The sequence below is a fragment of the Bos grunniens genome, chromosome 18, assembly GCF_055505025.1.
Source record: "Bos grunniens cultivar Pamir isolate PY7600 chromosome 18, Bosgru_T2T1.0, whole genome shotgun sequence".
NCBI classification, from domain to species: Eukaryota; Metazoa; Chordata; class Mammalia; order Artiodactyla; family Bovidae; genus Bos; species Bos grunniens.
Window position 1 is genome coordinate 21,058,856 of NC_141182.1, and position 25,733 is coordinate 21,084,588.

At 39.0% G+C, this 25,733-nt stretch overlaps 1 protein-coding gene across 18 annotated transcripts in view; it reads right to left on the reverse strand.

Moving 5' to 3' along the window:
* The window catches only part of TOX3 (TOX high mobility group box family member 3), a 122,662-nt gene that overhangs the window by 18,236 nt on the left and 78,693 nt on the right, over positions 1-25,733 (reverse strand). For 2 of the 18 annotated variants that reach the window (XM_086350618.1, XM_086350605.1), the window contains exons 2-3: positions 15,217-15,282; positions 10,750-11,004 (exon numbers count right to left, since the gene is read on the reverse strand). In XM_086350618.1, the coding sequence (XP_086206744.1) occupies positions 10,750-11,004; positions 15,217-15,261 (300 nt within the window). In that variant the 5' untranslated portion in view covers positions 15,262-15,282. The other 16 variants (XM_086350623.1, XM_086350606.1, XM_086350608.1 and 13 more) reach the window with 15 other exon arrangements.

Consider the following 25,733-nt stretch of genomic DNA (forward strand, 5'->3'; position numbering starts at 1 on the left):
TGAATTTATTAATACTATAAAAAAGTGTAGGCAAGAATAATTCATCTATATTCCTCCAAAACAGCTCACCACTTTTCCTAGTAGTAATGATACTACAGGGCTTCCCTGATGGTTCAGTCAGTAAAGAATCTGCCTGCAGTGTAGGAGATGCGGGTTCGATTCCTGGGTTGGGAAGATCCCCTGGAGAAAGAAACGGCAACTCACTCCAGTATTTTTGCCTGGGAAGTCCAATGGACAGAGGAGTCTGGTGGGCTACAGTCCATGAGGTCGCAAAAGAGTCAGACGTGAATTAGCAACTAACCCACCACCACCACCACCACCACCAATGACATGAGATGGAAATGTATAACCATGGATATAGCCCTAAGAAATTTAATGTGTTTTTGTAAATCATTAATCTTGCTTATTAACATTAAGCATTGAAAGATTTACCAATGATCACTGAAAGACAAAGCAACTACTGGGTTATAAGAGATTCTATTATCACATCCAACAAGAAGGACTGAATGCCGGTAGCCTTTCTGACTCTTCATACAATTATGTTTTATATGGAGAGTTCACTTGTATCGTTTCCTAAATTGTTCATCATTGGAAAGCAACTCCTTCTTTCTTCTTATCTCACTTTGTCTTCTAACTGATAATATTAGATAAGAGTTTGTCAACCTCAGCAGTATTGACATTTTGGACTGGATAATTCTTTGTTGGGCAGACGCATCAAATCCTTTGCTTGCAATGCATCTTGAGCATTGTAAATACTTAATAGCATCTCTGGTCTCTATCCACTGGGTGCCAGTAACCTCCCCTCCCCACCAAGCTGTGACATTCAACTGTCTCCAGACACAGCAAAATTCCCTGATGGACAAAATCTGCAATGCCCCATTTGAAAATGATTTTATTAGAGAAATATAACAGAAATCATCTTCTTGTGGGGGAAGAGAACTGGGTGTCCAAAATTAGGTTCTGTCTGTAAAAACAGAACATATGTGCATAAAAAAGATTCAAACTGTGATAAATATTGTGGAAAAATAAAAAGGCTTTGGAAAAATAAAAAGGCTATGCAAAAAAAAAAAATTTATTCAGGAGAGGGTAGCTATATTTGATTCGGTTAGTAGGAAAGGCCTCTCGAAGGTGACTTTTGAGCTGATACCTGAAGAGTAAGAAGAAGTCCATCAGGAAATGGGGAGAAAGTATGTTCCAGCCAGAGGGAAGAGCATGTGCAAAGTCTGAGATGGGAGAAGGCTTGTCATGCTTGAGAAATGAGGAGGCCAGGAAAGGCGGGAGCGGGTTAGGCAAGGCGAACAGCGAAGTGCAGTGGGTTTGGAAAGGATGGGGATGGGCCAAATCAGGTGAGGTGGGAAAACTGGCGGATGCTCCCCTGCAGAGGTGACCCACTGGGTTGAGTTGTAAAGGATGAGTGGAAGCTAACAGAGCTAGAAAAGAGGGAAAAGCATTGTATGCAGAGAAGAAGAACATGTCAAAGTCCCGTGGCATAAGGGAGCACATGTGTGTGTGTGCTCGCTAAGTCGCATCTGACTCTTTGTGACCCTATGGACTACAGCCCACCAGGCTCCTCTGTCCAAAGGATTCTCCAGGCAAGAATGCTGGAGTGGGTTTCCATGCCCTACTCCAGGGGATCTTCCCGACTCAGGGATCAAACCCGTGTCTCTTGAATCTCCTGCATTGGCAGGCAGGTTCTTTACCACCAGTGACACTTAGGAAGCCCTAAGGAAGCACATGATGGATAAGAAGAGGTCCGTGTTACTGCCCAGGAGAAGCAAGGCTTGCTGTGAAGCTGGAGAACAAGTAATGGCCATAAGTAATGGGTCTATAGTCCATTCTGGGTTTTATTCACAATGGAGAAAGGAGCCATTGAAAGTTTAAAAGCTTGTACCTATTTAATGACATCATTCATCCCAATAAATATTAACTGATTGTACTTGATGGGCAACCCATCAATTGTGGACAACTTGGATTTAATTATAAATAGTATAAAGAGCCTAACACCTCAACTTATTTTTTTAATTGGTATGAACTTTTTTATTTTTTGTAGAATGAAGCAATTTTTAATTTACTTTCTAATAAAAAGTGAAGTGAAAGACTCCCACTTGTGTCCAATTCTTTGCTACCCCATGGACTATACAGTCCATGGAATTCTCTAGGTCAAAATACTGGAGTGGGTAGACTTTCCCTTCTCCAGGGGATCTTCCCAACCCAGGGATCAAACCCATGTCTCCCACATTGCAGGCAGATTCTTTACCAGAGGAGCCACAAGGGAAGCCCAAGAATATTGGAATGGGTAGCCTATCCCTTCTCCAGTGGATCTTCCCAGCCCAGGAATTGAACCAGGGTCTCCTGAATTACAGGTGGATTCTTTACCAACTGAGCTATCAGGGAAGCCATAAATTTTAATTTTCTAATAAAAATTAAACTGTAAATCAATAAAATATATATGATAGCTCCTAAAAGCCCAGGCTCCTTTATTTTATGTTTTTTGATTCTCATTAGTTATCTATTTTGTATATAATAGTGTATATATATCAATCCCAATCCATCCCACACACTCCCTCCCCTCCTTGGTATCCATACATTTGTTCTCCATGTCTGTGTCTCTATTTCTGCTTTGCAAATAAGCTCATCTATACTATTTTTCTAGATTCCACACATATGTGTTAATATATTTGTCTTTCTCTTTCTGACTTCACTCTGTATGACAGTTTCTAGGTCCATCCACATCTCTACAAATGGCACAATTTTGTTCCTTTTTATGGCTGAGTAGTATCTCATTGTATACATGTATAACATCTTCTTCAGCCATTCCTCTGTTGATGGACATGCTTCCATGTCCTGGCTACTGTAAATAATGCTGCAAGGAATATGGGGTGCATGTATCTTTTTGAATTTTCATTTTCTCCGGGTATATGCCCAGGAGTGGGATATGGTAGCATGATTTGAAGAGTACTCAAGCATTTGCAACCAGAGAAGATTATTCAGAATGGGCAGGTCACAGACTTCGAACAGGAAGCACACTGCCTTCTACTTGCCTATAAATACCATTTGACAAAGTCTTTGGGCAATGATGCCTTGATGGTTTGTCTATGTCTTCATGGGCAGAGTGCTTAGCTGAGACTCGCTCCTCTTTCCACCTGATGAAAGAGCCTCTTTGTCGTTTGTTTTTTAAAAAGGAAACCAAGGAATGGATGTTTTGGGTAGCGGTTCCTTGTTTTCTTCAATTGCCTGAAATCCATTCTATTAATGAACATTAATCATTGGAGCAAATGGCTAAAAATGTGAATAATTTTATATTAAAAAGGAAACTTTAGCTCGCTAGCATAAATTAGAAACTGGAATCACCACGATCGTTGCAATGCCAGGTAAATACTAAGTAAAGCAAATAACAACACAGTCCATCTAAATATGGGGATCTACCTAAGATTTGGGGCCAAAGTTCTGCTTTCTCCTTTTGAAAAAGGATGAAAGAGAGATGTGAAAGACTAATTAGCCTCAAACTGAGACTGCCTCCTTGATTTAATCAAGACTGAAAGAGGATGAAAAGTTGAAAAATGTCCCTACTGTGTAAATCACGATCTCATATTACCATGTCCATACTTCCTAGAAGATACCTGGGGTTTGAGGGGATGGGGAGGGGAATGGAAACAGTTTGTTCTTACTACCATAGCCAAGAAAATTCTACTTCCTTTACACATTCACATTGTTTCCACTCCTACTTTCAGGACAAGGACCAGTCCTTCCACGAAGTCCTCTCTGAGTACATTTCTCTTTCCTTCCCATGCCTGACATTTATCTCTGTGATACATGCTTGGTGATACATAATCACAGATCCTCCTGTATTGCTTTCTTGTTTCTTTTACAAAGTAAAAGATATTCAAATAGATTTTATAATTTTAAGTACCACACATTATTCTATCAACCATTACTCAGTACATTGGTGCTTACTTCCATCTTTGAAAGTATGCCAAAGGATTTTATCAAAAGGAATTTTAAAAATCTAAGATGCAAATGTATTTAAAGCATCTACCATCTGCATTTACAAACAATATTCTCTGTAACAATTCAACCTTACGATTTCATAATAAAGAACATCTAATTAAGAAGCAAACAGCCCAAACATATTAGCAAGTGTGACTAAATAAATTTTCACAATGTGTTATTTTAATCAATATTTCTTAAGAAATGGACCAATTAAACAATTATCAGTAATAAAAATTGCTTTGTATTTATAAATATCAGAGAACTACAAATAGGAAATCCAATAATTTTAAGCTCAATTATTTATATTCTAGAGCAATGTTAAAATTTTATTTGCAGATAAGCAATTAATTGATACTTAGGCATAACTAATGTATTCCTAACCCAAATAGAACCTCAAACAAATAAAGTTGTGCCAGATGCATACCAATGATAATTACAGACCTACATACCATAAACTTTATATTCATCAAAATATCTACACTGAAATAGATAATTTTTACTTAATAACTACTCTCAGGGTTATAATCAAACATACCTACACTTGAAAGTTTTGTGAAAAACAGTCTTCCCCAAAGATAATTAATAGCTTCTCAGCAAAATAAAAATTTTAAGAGTTTATGATAAAACAATGGTATTTTCTCATACACCCTCTAACTCCCTTTGTTTTACCAAGCAGTCAGCTCTATATTGATTTTATTTGATCCTAAATTAAAATTTTAAAGATTAATTCTATTTTTACAGCTGTTGATGTTTTAAATCCCCTTCCCCTCCATTTTTATTTAGTATTCAACGTACACTCTTAATAACCAATAAATATTCTCTCATGATCCTTTCATTCATTCATGTATTCAACAAAATATTTATTGAGAGCCTCGTGTGTTTCAGCGCAGACGCTTCTAGGTCTCAGGATGAACTAGTAGCAAAAGAGTCAGGCAAGGAGGTGAGGACAGGCCTTAAACAAGCAAAGAAGGCTGTCTCCTAAGGGCAACAAGGGCTGTGAACAGAAGAAAGTGAGGCAACAGTACAGGAGTAACTCTCATCCCTCCAAAAGTTGTTTGAGAGCCTTCCCGGTGGTCCAGGGAGCCTCTCAGATGGTGCAGTGGTAAAGAAGCCGCCTGCCAATGCAGGAGATGGAGAAGTCGTGAGTTCGATCCCTGGATCAGGAAGATCCCCTGGAGGAGGAAATGGCAACCCATTCCAGTATTCTTGCCTGGGAAATCTCATGGACAGAGGAGCCTGGTGGGCTCCAGTCCATGGGGTCACAGTCGGACACGACTGAGCACGCGCACACACACTGGTGGTTCAGTGGTTAAGAATCCACGCTGCAATGCACGCCAAGTCCAGTTCAATCCCGGGTGTCGGAAGATCCCACATGCCACAGGGCAGCTAAGCCCATGCGCTGAAACTACGGAAGTCCACACACCCTAGAGCCCACGGTCCAGGACAAGCGAAGCCACTGCAATGAGAAGCCTGCACACCTCAAATAGAGAGCAGACCCTGCTCTCTGCGAAACTAGAGAAAGCCCATGAGCCGCAACAAGGACTCAGTGCGACCAAAACTAAAATAAATACATAAATAAAAATGCGTAAAATGGTCTGTCTACTGTCCCTAACCCACAGGGAAGTACTGCCAATGCTATAAAAGCTTATAACTGTAGATTATATGTTCAAATGAGACACAGGGAAATAAATCATAGGCTAACTTTTTAATAACATGTTTCTTTGAATGTGATAAACCAGCCAAGTCATCACAGGTTGCCCTTCACAACAGCTAATTGGGTTTAGCAGAAATTTGGAACATTCCCCTCCTTCAATACATGATCCTTTTAAAAACAAAAACATGATCCTAAAGGTAACTCAGTCTTAAAGAGAACACTCCGATGTTCAGGCTCAGGAGGTAGGTAGAGCTATGCATGGTAAAAGGCTATTTGCTCTACCAAGAAAGGCAGCTTGTAAAATGTCTGTGGCCTTGGTATTTTGAGCAGACAATTGTCAAGGTGTAGTAACAGCTAAATTAAAGTTGACTCCGAACAACATGCCTCTATGAAGCAGTCATCAGACTCTGCATTTTTGGTATTACATGGAAGAGACACTGCTAACCAAAAACTCAATTTATAAGTGATCAGTCTCTAATGATTAAGAATATATAGCACTTAGTAGGTGCTCAGTAAATGTGTGCTAGAGTTAATATGGTTTCAATTTTATAAGTTGGACTTTTAAGAGATGGGTCGCACTGCATTCAAAGTGAGTCATTTTGCTTATGTAAGACATGCCTTTTCTACTGTTAACTTACCATAAGAAAATGTTTCAACTATACTTGACCAAAAATAAACATTATTGACGTGATCGTTCAATTTGTATGAGAAATTGTTGGCCCCCTCCAATGGCTAAATGGTGATCGTCCAGCGGAATTTAGCTCTGCCACTTCTATTGACAATAGCAATGAACATGTCCATAACAATACTAAGGGCTTGTTTTAATAGAACGTTCCACGCATTAAACACATTAATGACCCATGAAATAACTGTTTTATCTGTAACACATTAAGCAACATTGCTAAAACAATGTATTAATTGAAAGTGGGCTATTTCTCTTTTAAGATTTTGGAAAGTACAAAAATGGCATGAAAGTTATTTTGTGAAAATAAAAATAATCCAGAATTAGACCCATACTAAATGACGATATGAAAAATAAAATTTTCTAAAATAAGCCTGGTAATTTTAGAATTATTTTGATACACTTCGATTTTTCTGATCAAAAATGATGTCTGCCTGGATTATGTCTTAAGAGCTTTACGAATATTTTAAAAGCTGCTACTTTTTCTTCTCTGTGTGCATATCTTCTATAGGACTTTTTTTTTTTCCTCTCTTATTCTCTTTCTTTAACAGGTACAGAGACTACCATACTCAAATTTACCTCCCTTACTTCCATCATTTTCAATTTTCTAATACTATGTTTGATATTACCAGAGCACCAGGAGTATTTTCTATAAATATATGCTGTCACAATTAGGTCCAAAGCAAATATCAAACAGAAAACGTTGGTCCTTCAAACATGAAATATAATGTACAAAGAAAAAGTATGTGAATTATCAGTGTGTTTTATAAATTCTCTTTGGGGGGGCATCTAAAATATCAGACTAGAGACAATTATTTTACTGTCTGTTTCTTGGATATCAAAGAGAATTTTGAAATTCATCAAAGCTAACCTTCTGTTATGTACAACAGGCTAAGCTGAAAAGAATGTTAACAAGTTCAATTTTCATTCAATCAGCACTACTGCTCTCTGAAATGTTTCATTGCAGGAAAGAAATAAAAATAATCTATATGGTAATTATGAGGATGAATCCCCCAGTAACTTTCAGCTACATGAAAGGTCAGTTCTATTCAAGATATTTTATCAGTCCCCTGCACATACTCCTGTCCTGTCATTTTAAATCTGAACAGCATTTTATTTTCCCATTTACAGCTACCTGCAGAATTAAGTACTTAAGCCAAATAAGAAAAAAAAAAAAAAAAAGAAATGTTGAATGCTGGCAAAGGCTATAATAGCATAGAGATAAATCGTTCAGCTGCTCTCTCTCAAGCCTCTAGGGCTGCAGATTTTTCTTCTCCTGGTGCACTGTGGGTATTCAAAACTTGTTCAACATGATTTCATTTCATTTCAGGCACTGCCTGAGAAAACTAAATTACAGAATCAATCATACAGAAGGTCAGAGTGAGACTTCATTACAAGTATTGCATGCTTGCATGAATATCTTTCATTTATGACTGACCCAATATGTCACAATAGCTGTCTAGTAAAAATAATCCACTTTCTGAAATTGATGTACTACTGATGTCAATGCTACTCAGCAGGCTGGGCAGATTATAGAGAGGTGTTAAAAAAAAAAAAAAAAAGAAACCCTTTGGAGCGCATGTTGTAGATTTTTAGGATTGCCATCTTTGGTAGATTAAAATAATTTCCAGATGATCATCTGAACTGACAATAATGCTTAGAGGTAAAAAGAATTTTTAACCAAACTACGACTGTTGATTTTGACTTGCCAACCACATCCTGTTTGAAAATACACATATCCACAACAAGCAAATCAAGGTTGTTCTTTGAAGTCACAAATGCATCAGATTTCAATTTTTTCAACAATTTGCTTTTGAATACCAGGGCATTATTTGCATACTTTGAAATGGGAATGCTAATCATTAGACTCTTTTTAATCCCCCCCTCTTTTCTTTTTTGTTCCTGCTTTCTGTTTTTTTAAATATAATGGCAGAAATTTAAAGAAGATAAACATGTTGCCAACAAAATGCAGTTAATCAGTAATGTAACAAACTGTCACTCTCTAAAGGAAAACCAACGAGGCTCTGAAGAAAAGCTGGTTCAATACTACACAAACAAGCTGGCTTTTCTGCCTACATGATAGTCCTAATTTACCATAGCAATTCTTAAGCGACAGCCATACTCATTAGGATAATAAAACTTCTTAGTCGCATAAGGTACGAAACAGACAGTGCACACTGGGAACCTGAATGCATGATGTATAAAGTATTATTTCTTATTTTTCTGGTGACCTTCCTGAGGGAAATCTCCGAGGAGCTGCCGTGGAGCATTACGATGTCGCCAGCCACCTCGGTGCCCGGAGGGAAATATAGAAGAACCTTGACATAACCTATTTTTAACCATGCCTCTGGCGATTCTGAATTCCAGTTTATAGGTGAACATGTCAGGTAGTACATAGAACAAAGCCAACGACACGTTGTATTCATCGTAATTCTGTCCTGGTACATTTTATTTTTTCCAACATTTGTGATTTAAAATCCCATGACATTTCTTCAAGGTGAAATTCTACTCGAATTTTCAACAAGATTAGTTTGTTTCCAGCCAAAATAAATATCATTCAGGTTCAGCAAAACTTCAGAAAGGCACCAATAAATGTGATGAGGTCCACGTAAACACCATGACAACCGTTTGCACTTAGCTAAAGGACTTCTACTTTTCAAAATCAATGAAATAATTCAACTGCGTGAGTGATTAGCAATACATTACAAAAGAAGCATTAAAAATTGAGTCCTCTCTCCCAACGCCACTCCGTGAAAGCATTGTTCTTTAAGTGTATGTGAATATCATAATTATTTTATGATTCCATCTTTAGTTCTTTCCAATATAGTAAATTCAATTGACCATGAAATGAAATTTCATAGTCAAAATGCCTCCTTTACACTTTTTTATAGCAGCAATAACAGTTTTATAGCTTTAAGGCAAGGTAATTCATCAGATGTTTAATTTAAAGGCAGATTCTTATATTATTAATAAATATTTACCAATTTAATAAAACACACATTTTAGCATGCATTATATGGTCTTTTAACTATTTCCCTAACTTAAATGAGCCTCGCTGAGCGTCTATGAATAATGGTGAACCCTGGGCAAACTCCCTTGGCAACTAAACACCCTTTTTATTTTTATTATTTTCCAGGCACAACATTGCAAGGCTGATTGTAGAGAGACAGAGGACAGAACCCTCCCTTCCAGTGTCAAAGGGACAGAAATGCAAGAAAGTCCACAGGAAACAATTATTTGAGATGGCGAGGAACATTTATGAATACTTAATGACCATTTCCCGACTGTTCCTTGCACTCTTTTCTGACAAAAAAGTAAAAATAAAAACCCTGATGTTCAGCTCAAACACAAAAGATCACAGGCAAAGAAAATTATGTTGCTGCAATCCTATTTGGGAAAGTAATCTTATATTTCAGAGCACACACTGAATCTTTGCACTGCTAATCCACTACATATTTTGCAATCATCTGCTGTTATCTGGGGAATTAACAATGAAACCAATAAACATCACTGGCATGGTCATAATGCGCAGAGAAATATGTAAACAAGCAATAGGATTTGTTTTTTGTTATACCAACACATCTGTTTCATTTTATCAGGGTTTAAGGGAAAAAAAAAAAGCCCTATAAACTATTAATCTTGTTTTAAAACGTCTGCTTCATACTTCACCTAGATAGACACCCAATGCCTTATATACTATGGTAGGGAAAAAACAGCCCCAGCAGAAGAGTTTAAAATATTTAAGTAGATTTACTCTGGTGATTGCTAACTATAATTGCACACCAAGAAAAACAGAACCAAAATTATTGCATTAGTAATTTTGGCTCTCTGGAGTGCCTTATTTGATGTTTACAACAATAAATAACACAATTAGGTATATTTCACAAAATAACCCGCTCTATACTTTCCTCTGCTGGTTATAAACAATTATTCTTTTTCCCTTTCTCTGTATCACAGTTTGATATTCCATTTCAGGTAGGAGCAAATCACATATCATAAACATGACGCTTTAATCCAACAAATGCAAAAGGCCTGAGCCCTGGTAAGGGCTCCCTTTTTTAAAAACTCTCCTGGGCAAACTTTCAACTCAAGGACATATCTCTGTCAAACCAAAAGCAAGGGAAAATTGGCTGCTTTCAAACCAACGAGTCAGACTTCTTTAAAAAATCAATTCAAACCAGAGGATCTTGTGGAGTCCTCCTTTTTCAAGTCAACCAACCCAATGCCATCTTGTCCAACACCAGAGACTGCTCCACTATCTGCCTTTAAATGGCACCAGGAGAAACAATCTGCATGTCCACCAGTAGACATGTCCACCAGTAGACAGGCATGAGCATGTTTCAGAACATGGGCTCTCGGATCTTTACCCTGTGAAGTTCAAACGATAAGCAAAATACTTTCAAGCAGTAAATTTGCTGCCTACCATATGCAACCCACTGCTATGAAGCACGCCATCTTGTTCCACGAGATTTCTTGAGATTGTTATGGAAGGAAGATCCAGGCTTTGAGGGGGAAACTGGGGCGTGAATTCACTTCCCTGGGAAGGCAATGGATCGCTGAGGCCTTGAAAGGGCAGAAGGACATCAGGCATGCCCAGGGCGGGATCCGACTCTGGAGGCGGCGTGATGGGGGGTATTTCAAACTCCTCATCCCCAAGGCTTGGTGTATGGAATGTCTGCTAAAAGGAAACAAAATATAGATATCTTCATATTCTGTTCCTAGATCTTATTTCTCCTTGGAGGGAAAAAGAACTATGTCACAGGAAAACACTACACAGATAGACCAAATATTTATTTCTCAAATGAAAACATCTTAAACACAGATTTCCATATATAAAGTTTTGCTGATCATTCTGATTAAAGATTTAAGTCTCATTATCATATGGTTTTAATGGAGTATCAGTATTAACAGTTTTTTAATGCGTACTTAATTAGCAACATCTGTCTTTGTTGTTAGTTGGAGCACCAGCGACATTAGATTTGGCTATATAACAAATTGCCACTTTATTGATATGTTAGTGAAACAGCTCAAACGCTTACATTATCCACATGCTTCATCAAATGCTGACGATTTTGTGGAGCGCACACACAACATTAATCCAGAAGTGAACATAACACATATTTACTTTCTGCCACAACATATAAAACAAGTGATGTCAAATGTATGGTTTGCTTTTTTAAATTTCCTTATTGGTATATTGCCAAGCGCAATACCTGATTCTATGGAAGTTGTTACTCTTTGTAATAAAGCATTTTATATAAGGATCATCAGAGCATATATATCCAGGGCTTTTATTTAAACAAAAAGGAGAATTTTCTTTTACAGGAAGATTTTTAATTTGTATTTATCGGAACACTTCTCTTCCGGTCTTCAGTTTTAAAACGCCATAGAAGGAGCATAGAGATGTATTGATAGAAATGTACTAATTCCATGGACGTCACTCAAGTACTCTCTGTTATTTCTCAAGACCTAAGTAAATAATGGATACTTTTTCAGTGCTACTTAGACCCTTAAAGATAGTATTTTCACATAGGACGTTGGGGTACAAATTAGAGCTGCCTGCTGAACCCCATTAACTATCTTTCTTAAAATAGAACTTCGATTTTGTGGGAAGAGGGGTCAGTGTCTAGAATATTCTTTTTGGTAGGGTGAAGCAGTTACTCAGATACTTTTTATTTCCAGCTCAGAGGGTCAACATTATAGTTCATTTATTATTAATAGCATTTTTTGAAGACTGAATTGGTGCAAGATAATTTGAATCTACTATAATTGGTTAAGAAAACTAATTAAGAGCTGAAAATCATCCTTCTTCAAGCTATCAATGATGATGTAACTTAATAACCATTTGAAAGAAAATAGAAACAAACCCAAGGGGAGAAACACACACACACACACACCCCATTTCTTGTCTATAGAGCCTGTCAACTGCCATTTGTATCTCACCAGAAATAAAGAAGTCACAAGCTATGGGTGTCTGTGGCTGGGCAACTGAACATCTTGAGTTTCTCCGCAGACTCAGTAGATGCAAAACATGAGAGAGAAACTACACATTTGAAAGCTAGAGTGAAATATTAGATTTTCTGACATATTGATTCCAAGAACAACTCCCCAAAGATGTCAGTTTCCGACTGCGGTACCCCGAGTTCTCAAACACAAAGGATGAATTGGCCACAAGCGTGGCTGGCTAATGAATGTAACCCTATGGCTGCATTTGCTGTTATTTTGGCACTAATGTGGTCTAGTAACAGATGCAACTGTAATTTGTGACTCATTTGCTACCCCATTACTGCTTAATGAAATCTAACATATCACATTAACAATACGGATAAACACTCATTCTTGATATGTGGCATTTGGCTGTTTTCATTACCACTGTAATTAACACTTGAAATATTATTTCAATAAATATTTAAAGTACTTTAAAAATGGTCAGGGTAATCATGACATAGACAGAAAACATAAAGCAAATGTGTGAATTTCAAACTCAGAGCATCCTGGTCCCCATAGTGTTATCTAGTGGGTGATATCTATGGGAAGGGAATCAGTTTCAGGCACAATTTTGACTTCACAGCATCAAACCTAAAGTCTTCCTGAAAGAGTTTGCACTCATTAAAATGTTAAAAAACCAAATAAATTTACTTTTAATGCTTTTAATGAAGTGATTGGGAAATTAGGCACATACTCTAATGTAGCGTATTTAGGTTAACTTGGGCTTTATTTTTTGCTCAAGAAAAGATGTACAGTGAAATCATCACATAGGATTATTTTTTAAACTTGAATATAAAGCATGTCTTTTGCTAGGCAGTTAAAATTAAGGAGATTTTCATTTTTATTTTTGTTAAGGCATAAAGAGATCTGACATATAATATGTCCCTCTAGTATATTTTTTAAAGAAATTAATTTTGACCTAGAATTCAATATATTACTATTTCATAATCTAATAAAACAATGCCATAACACTATATTATGTAACTAAGAAAAGGCTAAAACCTTAAATGACTTTTAAAGAGAGGTAATCCATGAAATATAAAGTTAAGCATTCCTTAGAGAAAACAGTAATCAAAGCACTGGTTGTCTGAGATAATAAAAATAACCAAGTATGGCAGCAACCAAAAAAAGACATTGACTTCTGCAACTATGCCATATGACCAATATCAGATTAATCAGTTAGAGTTTATATAATTACTTTTTACAGATATTGACTTTCCAGTGTTTACCTTGTACATGTTAAAGTAGTATGTACATGGTTAAATACCATCTGTACTGAAATGTTCAAAACATTTGTTCCTTTTGATAAAAATGCAAATCTGGAGAACTGTTGTATCAACATATAACAGCCAATGTCTGACACGGTGAATTATCACAGCTGGAATTAAATTGTCTCTGAACAGCTGCTGGCACTAGAGCTTTCATCAATGTTTGATTCAAATGTAGGGAAAAAAATCCTACAGAATGAAACATCATGTTGTCCTTACAGATGGGGTTTGTGCTCATTATCACAAACAACACAGCAGCCAGTGCCAAACAATATTCCCTTATCTAGCAGTCTTCTTGGTTAGAGAGATGACAGTCACTGCAAAAATGATTAATCTACGGATACCCTTAATTCTTGATTCCCCACTTTTTCTACTAATTTTGCCAAGTTCATTTCTTCCATACCACTTGCCTCCCTGTAACAGAGATCATTTACGAAGCCATTATGATTTTCATTCTCTGGGGTCAAGCTGGTTCAGTTTCCTATATTTGAATGTATTTGGAAAATGAAGAGTTTTTATTATGGGCATTGCAAGAGGAAATGTTCCATTTGGATCAATTTCACTTCTGCTTGTTTTTGTTTCCTTAAATCTCACACAGTCTACCACTTTCAGGAAAACATTTCTTGATCTAATCGAGATGGAGGTTTTTCTGGAGGGCAGACCAATGAGCCCAGGGAGCAGCCCTAAGTCATAGAGTAAGGAATGCAGTGAAAACAGCAACAAAAATATGTTCATTCCACATGCACTGATAACCTTCACACAATCTCATGGTTTCCCACCATGGTGCTGCCTTTTGATTCCACCCCTCTATGTTCCTAGCCCTGACAGAGTCTTGGAGCATGCTCATTCATTCATTCATTCAGTGCATATTTACTGAGTACAGGTGGTGCTAGAGGCAAAGAACCTGCCTGCTAATGCAAGCGACATAAGAGACGCAGGTTTGATCCCTGGGTCGGGAAGATCCCCTGGAGAAGGAAATGGCAACCCAGTCCAGTATTCTTGCCTGGAGAATTCCATGGATGGGGAAGCCTGGCAGGTCAGTCCATGCGGTCTGCAAAGACTTGGACGCGACTGAAGCAACTTAGCAGGCAATATGTGCACAGCACTGTACTCAACTGTGGGAATCTAACAAAAAAACACTCGTTTTACATCAACCCACTGAAGACCCAAGAAATCATGATACCATTCTGCCACATCATTCCCAAACCATGGCAACTTAATGAAATTATTCCCAGAGCTGTGTGAAGCTTAAATATTTTCTAGAAATGCCTTCCATCCTAGCTTCCAAAATAACCCCTATCTGCTTAAACACCAGTACAGGTTGGATAGTCTCTCTTTTCTTATATGTTTACTTCTGTTTGCACCTATGTATTTTTTTCATCAAGAGGTGTGTGTGTGTGTGTGTGTGTGTGTGAATTACTAACACTTGTAACAGCCTACAGACGAGTGATAAAGACTTGTCAGGTTATTTTCTCTTCCAATAGGTTTTTCTCATTTCTCCTCCAAAGTTGTTACCTTGTGCCATGTAAGAGCGAGAGTGAGATAAATTCAATACTTGGCTTTTCCCTTCAAGCCTTTTAAATGATCTAAATAACACACAAAACATGAACAGACACATTAAGACAGACACCTACCTCGCTGGCTGCAAAGAAAGCGTTGTTTGCCTCAGCCATATTCATGTAGTTATTGTTATTTCCAAACTGAAAGAAAACACATTGTTTTATGTTAATATGCAGTGTCATAAAGAATGCTGGGGATTTACTTAGTGCTCAGATGGGATCTGGAAAGAACATTGGGGCGATGAGATAAAAGGGTGGTCTGACTCAGACCAAATGTGAAGTGTGACAGGTTTCAGAGCACTATATGCTACATTCTATCGGCTGACTCCCTCAGAAAATAGAGCATCGAGTTGAGCTTACGTGATAATTCTAGAAAATAGTGTTGTTTCTCATCAAGACTAACAGCGAAAGGAGACAACTATAAACATTTGGCCAGCTGGTCACTAGTGGGTGTTGTTTATCGAACTGGCATTTGTCAGAGGTTAGCAGGAAAAGAGTTTCCAAGAAAATCACCTTGACACATTTTTAAAGCATGTTGGGACTTCATAGCTTACTTTTCAAGAACAAATGTCACAACTGTGGGTAGATTAAAATGTGAATTAAACTGAATAGAATTCAGTTCCCAGGACTCAAATTCTATTTTCCCCTGAATAGGGTGTGGCATGAATATAAATAAATAATAAGACTAAAGAATATCTTTTAAACCTTCAAATAGAGTTTAAAACGATATCTATATCCATCGGAGCTGTTGAAAATAGTGGTATTTAATCTCTCAGTATAACATTAAGTGCAAAGAGGTTTAAAAAATAAGCAGGATCCCATGAACACAGCAATTTTTATTTAATTCCCTAACACAATAGCCCATTCAGACCATCACAAATAAGACTGTATCAGCATTTCAGACATAAGCTCTTTCCTTCCAGAGACCTGTTATCAAAATGTAAAACTTGGATTTTGGCAGAAATGCATTTTCAGGTTCAGATGGTCTAAGAAGACACATTTTTGTTGCTTTAAACATTTCTGTTATCAGTCTGGCAATGCAGAGAGGCTCTGGGAACAAAATTATCTGGAGCTATATTATTTTCAAGATTTTTAAATGGTTAAAGAACGCCCTTCTTTTTATAAAGTGTATTATTTCCTCCCTTTCATGCATCAAATAACACATAGGTTTGCTCTCCAAAGGGTGAAATGTATATCCATTCTCTATTATAAATACAGCTAGTAATTATTTAAAGTAAAAGGTGCAATTTTCCCAAGGTAGACAGATAGATACAAATACAAAGATTGATAAAGACAGAGAATAAATATAAATACAGACATACAGATATGAAAGACCCACAATAAACCCACAAATCCTCCTCTCAATACACCCCCAAACACTTATTTCTGAGGGGCTCTCATCCTCCAACTCTGAACCTGTAGGATTCGTGCACAGAAGCGGGATTGACACGCTCTACTTTATCATGTCAGGGATCCAAGAACTAAGCAGGATTTATAAAGAAGGCTCTAATGGTTCCAGAACGCTGTTACGGTCTACAGAAGCAAAATCCCACCCCGTAAACCGACACCTAAATACATCCTCACACAAGGAGCCCTCAGATTCATTTGGATAAGTATCTTTATGAGGATTTCTGAAAGATGTACTTGTTAGCGCTTAAGAAAGCCCTTTATCTAGCTTTTCTGAAGGCATGTGATATCGAAAACACGTGGTGATGGGTTCACAGCTGTCTACTTATCTCCGAACTCATCAAGTTGCATACATTAAATATGTACAGGTTTTTTTGTATGTCTATGATACCTCAATAAAGTGTTTCAAAATAATTTTAAAATAAAAAAAAACACACACGAGCGGGTACATGCACATACACATATATTCTACGCTCCGCGCCCCGCCCCCGCCACCCGCCCATTTTTCCACAATGTTAAGTACACGCAAGAGAAGGGACAGGAATTTCTGTTGAATGAAGGATTTTAGAATTAAGATCTCAGGCCTCCATTTCAAATGTTCTTTTTAGGGTTTTTATGAGAGCTTGGATCACGATGTATATTCCGTGTACCAACCCTGGCTCCCAACCTACTGACAACAGCCTGTATCACAGCCTTACTGTTATTTAAATGTAGGTTTTGTTGGGGAATTAGAAATCCATTTAAAGCAAACAGCTCATTATCAGAGAGTTTTTTTTTTTTAAGATTAAACTCACTTATTATCTAATAGCACCTAAAACAACAAAGAAAAATAAAATGGCTATTAAACGAAGGGCTTAAACAATTCAAAAAACAAATTAAGCTTAGAGTGAAATAAGAACTGGGTTAGAAATCCTCTTCTGAACAGTTAGTATGCGAATGTAATTACTGAAGAAACTACAGCTAATCAGCTGTGAATTGTATCCATTAATTAGTATTTGCCCTGGAGAAATGAGAAAAATCAGTAACAACTCGGGCACGGTGGTGCGTTGATGAGCCACCGGCCGGCCCCACCATGGTTACTCAAGCAGGTGGCTTCAGTGGTCCACATAATTTGAAAAGCTCTCACCTGAAGTACTGAGCTGGCATTACAAAGCACTCCTTGCATATCTTTTGTATCTATATAAGGCCTTAATGAATGGCTTTTAATTTGGAAACACTTGGTGATCAGGCGGGAAGAGTTATAAATCATTTCAAATGGAAGTGAAGGTTTCTATTCTGTTTGGGGTAAAAATATCTCCTCTGGTTTGGAACTGGAAGGTACTCAGAAGAAGAAGAAGAAAAAAAAAAACAAACCAGGATGCCCAGCTAAATTTCCCTTTCAAATATACCACTGTATTTAAAATGGATAACCAACAAAGACCTACTGTAGAGCACAGGGAACTCTGCCCGATGTTACGGGGCAGCCTGGATGGAAGGGGGACTTGGGAGAGAGTGGATCCATGCATATGTATGGCTCAGTCTCTGCTGTTCACCTGAAACTACCACAACATTGTTGTCAGCCATACTCCAATTTGGGCTTCCCTGGTGGCTCAGTGGTAAAGAATCTACCTGTCAATGCAAGAGTTGTGAGTTCGATCCCTGGGTGGGAAAGATCCCCAGAGAAGGAAATAGCAATCCACTCGAGTTCTTGCCTGGGAAATGCTATGGACAAAGAGGCCTGGTGGGCTACAGTCCATAGGGTCACAAAAAAGTAGGACGTGACTAAACTCCAATATAAAATAAAAATGAAAAAAAAAATCCACTTTTAGTATAATTATGTCCCATGCAGTATTGGGGGCATACTTATACTAAAAAAGTATTTATTTATGGGGGACTCGAATTTAACTGCAGGTTGTATGTGTTTATCTGCTAAATCTGGCTACCCTCGTGCACTGATGGACCTGACAAGAAAGAACGGGATCCCATGGTCACTGGCTTTACCTTATCAAGTAATGCTAGCTTAATTTTATTTTCTTTTAAAACATGACCTCTGGATTTTGTTGTGCTTCTTTTGTGTAAGAACCAATTTGATTCTGAGAGGGAAAAGTGATCATTTGGGGCAGATCTCTAATATAATGACCCCAGAACAATTAACTTTAACTGAATTGTGTACAATTAGATTTACATTCTAAGAGACAGTGACATCTGTAAACACACTGTATTACAAAAACTCTAGGTCCACGAGGGAAGGGGCCTTGACTGTGCTCACCTCTGTCTGCCTGAACTAACAACAATGCCTGGCATATTATAAGCCCTCCGATATTTGTGGAAGGGAGGGTGATCATATTTTAATTTCAGTGTATCATAATCACCCATCCGAAGTAGAACAATTTTACCCCTTAGTTTTTTATGATGATAATGATAATAAAGGTTTACCCAGGGAAGTCCTCTACATACATAATTAATATTTCATTTAACTTTCCAGAGTGGGGCCAAATGTAATTTATTTTCCCAACAAACAGAGAAATAAAATTACTACCCCTGCTTTACAGATGAGTACACTGAGGCTTCTAGGGAGTCAGGAAACTTGCCCCAAACACAGATTCAAGCAGTAAAGTCTGACACCCCTCCTGCCTCATGCCTCTGCTCAGTTGTGTCTGACTCTCTGCAACCCCATGGACTACAGGCTCCTCTGTTCGTGAGAATTCCCAGGCAAGAATACTGGAGTGGGTTACCATTTCCTTCTCCAGGGGATCTTCCCAACCCAGGGATCAAACTTGTGTCTCTTGCATCTCCTGCATTGGCAGGCAGATTCTTTACCACTGAGCCATCGGGGAAGCCCCTCCTGCCTCATAATCTGTATCAATTACATTCCAATTGCAGCAAAAACTTGAATATTTCTCTTAGTGATCAATTTCAGAACTTCTTTTTTAATGATCTTACTCAAAGCTTAAGTTTCCCAGAGGGTAACTCATTTACTAAGTCTAGTAAAATGCACTTCAGGAAAAGTATTACAAAAACCAATGAATTTGGGAAAGGCTGTGGATCACTGCCCTCTCTTGGATGAGTCACAGGGCTTCCTGTAACATTAAAGATTGTGAGACGTCCTGCAGTTCACTCTTCAGCAAATATTTATGTGTTTACAATGTGCAAGACATGAGACAAAATGATGAAAAAGATGACAAGGTTCCTATTTGGATGGAACTGACATTTTTCTTTAATTGAGAGCTAGTAAACCCAGCCCCACAAAAACTGGCTGTGGAACACTTCATTTTCCCCCCACAACACCCTGTGGGAACACACTCTGGGACACCTTGTTCCAAATCCTTTATTGACAATACTGTCTTATTTTCCCTGAATCCGTCTTATAATAACTAATATCCTAACTTTGCACCATGGTAAAGTTTAGGTATTTTACTAATCAACTAAATATAAGTTTTTGAATTAGACATTCTAAGTCAAGATGGTTAGGCAACACTGACTCAATGGATATGAATTTGAGCAAACTCCAGGAGACAGTGGAGGACCGAGGAGCCTGGCGTGCTGCAGTCCATGGGGTCACAAAGTTGGACACAACTTAGCAACTGAACAAGAACAGCAACAACAAGTCACCTTAATTTGGTCAATTTCCAAACTTTCTCAGTGGTAACTCTTCACTAATGTTCCTTCCAAGATCCTCTACTCAATGATAACAAAGTTCTTCTATGTGATTTCAAGAGTCAAAACAAAATATGTCAAATAGATTAAATGAACCTGTAGGTGAAACAGAATTAACTACTCTAAAGAGCTTTCAAAATTGTTATGAAAGAAACAGGCTAATTCAACTGTTTTAAAGACCTCATCTATGTGGGGAAATGGTCACTGTGAGACAGGGGCCTTTATGAGGTGTGCTGGTGATGATCAGTCCTTTCCAATTTGATAGGCTTTAATAGATGGGATCCCCAAAGATATAATTATAAAGCAGAACTAAATTACTCTGCATGTTGAACTTCTCTACCTTAATAATTTCACAAAAGAACATCCTCATTGTACTTGGAGGTAGATTTGCTTTTGCTGCTTGATGAGTAATTATAGCTTCAGCAAATACAATTTATGAAGGACATCAACTGAAAAGGAGCATTGCAGTATTTAAAAAAAAAATTATTAAAGACCATCATGTTCATGGCCTGACTAACCATGTGAAGTGCCAAAGCAAATTAATGGAGATTGTTAAGTCTCGCTCATCCAGCAAAAGGCTTGGAAGACAGTGGAACAGCAGACAATAACCCATCTGTAGTCACAAGACGAAGACTTCAGCCTGATGAGTCCACACAACATCATTCTCACTGAAATTATTTTGACACCCATGTGAAGAATTGTATAGGCTTCTAATAAAGCAGCATTAACTACAGGGTATCAAACAGCTAAATGGCACAAATTTAATCCTAAAAAAAAAAGATAATCCTTTGAATTCTCTTTTCTTTTTTCCCATTAGATTTGTTAGCAGACACCATCCAATTTGATGCCTCAGTAAGGACATCTGTCAAGTTGCTTACACAAAGGAACTGTGCCATCATGGACCAAGTGTGCCAAGCTCGGTCACGTGATGGAGAAGGCTGCACCGCTAAGTTTACACACTCTCGAAGGCTCTGTAACTATCCCGTGGAAAAGAGCTTGCCAGGGATCATCAAGATTTAACCATTTTCAGCAGTGGTAATCTCTTTAGAAAGCCCAATATGGCGAACGATAATACTGATGGTGATCAGGGGTAAATCTGGAGCTTCACTCCAGGAAACAAAGAGTGGCTTTGTCAAAAAAGTCAGTCTGTACCAAAGGTTAGGGGGTCAACAATAGGCTGGACACAAAAAAACTGCAAATAATGGACTATGAGGTATACTAAGTGTAAGAGCACACATGTGTGCGTGTGTGGAGTCGCTCAGTCATGGAACCCAATGGACTACAGTCCACCAGGCTCCTCTGTCCATGGAATTTTCCAGGTAAGAATACTGGAGTGGGTTGCCATTTCCTACTCCAGGGTATCTTCCAGACCCAGGGATTGAACCCACATCTCCTGCATTGGCAGGCAGATTCTTTACCACTGAGCCACATGGGAAGCCCCTTCCCAACCGCCAACACATGTGGTAACACAGTGGTAGCATATTAATTGCATACAAACACAATTCCGCTAATTATACAATTATAACCAGAGAGAATTATGTACACACACATATACAATCACATACACAGACATGCGCTTCCTAGGTTGAGTTAGAGGTAATGATTCTGCCTGCCATTGTAGGAGACATAAGAAGACATGAGTTCCATCCTTGGGTAGGGGAGATGCCCTGGAGGAGGGTGTGACAAACCACTCTAGTATTCTTGCCTGGAGAATCCCATGGACAGTGAAGCCAGGTGGGCTATAGTCCATAGGATCGCAAAGAGTCAGACCCAACTGAAGCAACTTGGCACGCATACACATACATAAGCACACATAAACAGGTTCAAGTACAAAGCAAGACTTTTTTAAGGAAATACACTTCCAAAAATATTATTTGCCTGTGCATATGCTAAAAACTTCTAGACAATTACCTGCAGAGCACCAGACTCATATATACAGTCACCCACAGCAGTTCCTCTTGGATATCAATAGGCATCTCCGTCATGAGAGCAAAACTGAATTCCTCATCTTCTCCCCCAACCACATCACCCTCAGCCTTTCCTCATCTCCTTTGAAAGGGAAGTGACTCAGTTCCGGTGACTCAGGCCAAAAATCATCCTTGAATCCAGTCTTTCTCTCTCCCTTCCCCCATCAAATCATCAACAGATTCTGTTGGCTCATCTTTCTAATTATATCCAAAAGCGACTGCTTGCCACCGCCGCTGCAGGATTCAGGCAGGCCCCAGCATCCATGCCCTCCCGGATCCCTGTTGCAGCCTCCTGGCAGGTCCGCTGGCTCTGCCAAGCCCCTACTACACAGTCTATTCTCAGCACTGAGCCAGAGACCCTTGGAAAATCCAAGTCAGATCACCTCCCTCCTCTGCTCAAAACTTTGCAGTGGCTGCCCATTCACCCAAGGGAAGGAGCCCAAATCTGCACAATGGCCCGATGTCTTCTCCACCCTTTGTCAATGTTCTTCCTGCTTGCTTATCCCATCCTATCCCTGCCAGCCTCTCCTTGCTGTTCCTGCAAGACGCCTGACACATTCCCATCTCGGGGTCTTGGCACTGGCTGTTTCCCCTGCCCAGACTGTTGTGGCTCCAAGTGTCCCTGGTGTGCTCACGTGCAGCCTTGTGCATGCCCAGTTGTGTCTGACTCTTTGCAGTCCCATGGACGATAGCCTTTCAGGTTTTTCTGTCTGTGGGATTCTCCAGACAAGAATACTAGAGTGGGTTGCCATGCCCTCCTGTAGGGGAATCTTCCTGACTCAGGGTTCAAACCTGAGTCTCCTGCATCTCCTGCATTGGCAGGCATATTCTTTACCACCGCAGCACCTGGGAAGCCTGATGGCTTGCTCACTCCCCTCCTTTTAAGACTTTTTTCAAATGTCACCTTCTCACTGATCACCATATAACATTTCTTTGCAGTCCTCCTCCACCTCTAGAACTCTACCCTTCCCCTACTTTCCTTTTCCATAACACTTTTCAACGTAACCTCAGTCAGTTCAGGTCAGTTGCTCAGTCTTGTCCGACTCTTTGTGACCCCATGGACTGCAGCACGCCAGGCTTCCCTGTCCATCACCAGCTCCCAGAGCTTGCTCAAACTCATGTCCATCGAGTCAGTGATGCCATCTAACCATTTCATCCTCTGTCGTCCCCATCTCCTCCTGCCTTCAATCTTTCCCAGCATCAGGGTCTTTTCCAATGAGTCAGTTCTTTGCATCAGGTCTTATCACAACATAACCTAGGTCTTATCTTTCTTCTCCACTAGATTGTAAACTTAGAATAAGAATGCGTTATCTATAGTTTACACTAATGTCCCAGTGCCAAGGTGAGTGTTTGATAAATAGTAGGTGTTCAATAAATCTCAACTGAACAAACAAATAGGTAAATTCATTTCTAGATGTGAAATGATGGTATGTGGCATTGTTCTCCAAGCCAAGCAGAGCACAGAGTCAGCACATGAAATTCAAATAAGAAGGAGAAACCAAGCATCCATCACCACTGGGTTTCCCAAGGGGCTCAGTGGTAAAGAATATGCCTACAGTGCAGGAGACAGGAGACAGGGGTTCAATCCCTGGGTCAGTAAGTTCCCCTAGAGGAGGAAATGGCAACCCACTCTAGTATTCTTGCCTGGCAGGCTCCTCTGGGCATTACAAAGAATTGGACATGACTGAAGCAACTGAGTAAGAACATTACCAGAGGGTCCCTTGAAAAACCAAGCCTATGGGGAAAAAGTGGTAAAAGTGGAAAAAGAATTTGCTGTTATTGTTCATTTGCTTAGTCGTGTCTGACTCTGCGACCCCATAGACTGCAGCACACCAGGCTTCCCTGTCATTTACCATCTCCTGGAGTTTGCTCAAACTCATGTCCATTGAGTCGATGATGCCATCCAGCCATCTCATCCTCTGTCACCTATATACTCTAATAAAATGAATATTTTAAACACTAGAGATACTTAGCTTGGAAGAAAAATGCTTTATTCTAGAAAATGCACTAACCCTTTTCTAGGAAGGATAAAGAGGACTATAGGTGGGTGGGGTTGGAGTGTTAAGGATGATGCCTTCAGTGGCTAAAAACAAGTTGCAATGAATAACAGAGATTCTGGCTGGCAGGCAAGAAGAGAAGAGAAAGCCAAAGGCCTTTTTTCTCATTGAAATATCCTGTTTTTTGAAATTTTGGCTTTCAAATCTAGGTTAGAGTTTCTCAGTCTGGCGCTAGGTACCAACGAGTAATCAGATGCCTGGTATTAAAAGCAGATGACCTGATACCCAACCAGGATTTAGTGTATCAGAATCTCAAGTGGGGACCTAAAAAAAAAATCTGTATTTTGGGACTTCCCTGTGGTCCAGTGGTTAAGACTCCATGCTTCCACTCGTAGGGGGTACTGTTTCCATCCCTGGTCCTGCATGCCTTGTGATATGGACAAAAAAAGAGAAAAAAGTATTATTATTATTTTTTTAATCTATATTTTGAACCAATTTCTCAGGAACTCAAAAATAGACTCCTATTTGAAAATGATGAGCCTGATTAATTTTAGGCTAATGGGTGGAAATTTCTTTTTTTTAAAAAACCCTTTCCATACATCTGATGCTGATCTTGCCAAAATGCTGACATAGCACAAGCTGTACTGTTTAGAGTAATAAAGGCTTCGTTCAATTATTTATCATCTCTTCTTACCTTCCTTGCTTAGAGGAGAAAGTAATCACTTGAAAGGTGACCATGATCCCCCTCCCCTCCCCTCATGACCGGGAGGAAGGACAGAAACATCCTGACTTGGACCAAGTAGGAAACGCAAGTTCCCCTGTTAGATTTTGCAACACGTTGTGTGGAGCCACACAAGGAACAACAATGCCTAAACATATGGGCTCTATGCAAACAGGGAGGCCTTTGGAGTTTCATGATCTGGACACGTTTGAGTCTGTGAATGGCATAGCCATCTGGACTAGTTAGAAGTAGCAAGAGAAATAATGGAAAAAAAAAACCCAACACCCTCTCAAACCCAACTGCACTTGTTTAATATAAAAAAAAGAAATATAAGTAGAGGAGAGGATACTAAATTTCTCAAATCAAGTTTTCCTTTTAGCAAAAATGGAGCAGTCCTTGGATTGGTCCAGCTACTGAGCATCACCGATATTCAGGGAACAGGAAGAGGCCCGATTTTCCTTAAATACATACCCAAAGGGGCCGATGGTGAGGCATCTGCTGTGAAGTGACCACACCTTTTGTGTAATTATAATTTATCTCACTTCCTCCTCCTCAAAGCCTTACCAACACTTCACTGAGGACCTCATAGAGGCTAATTAAAAGGATGTGGTTGGGGCTCTATCTGCAGACGTCAAGAAGTTGAAGTAGGAGACGTGACTGCTGGTTTTAAGAGATGACAACTCAGTTCAGGTGATAGCACAAAAACATCTATCAAGGGCCAGGTTGGTTGGTGAGTGACACTGACAAATGGCCCGCAAGCTTAGAAGATGGAATCAAAAGAGAATGGCCTTTTCAAAAAACATATCTTGAATGAAGTAAGAAGGTGGGGGTGGGGCATGGCCCAGGCAGAGAGAATGGGATGAG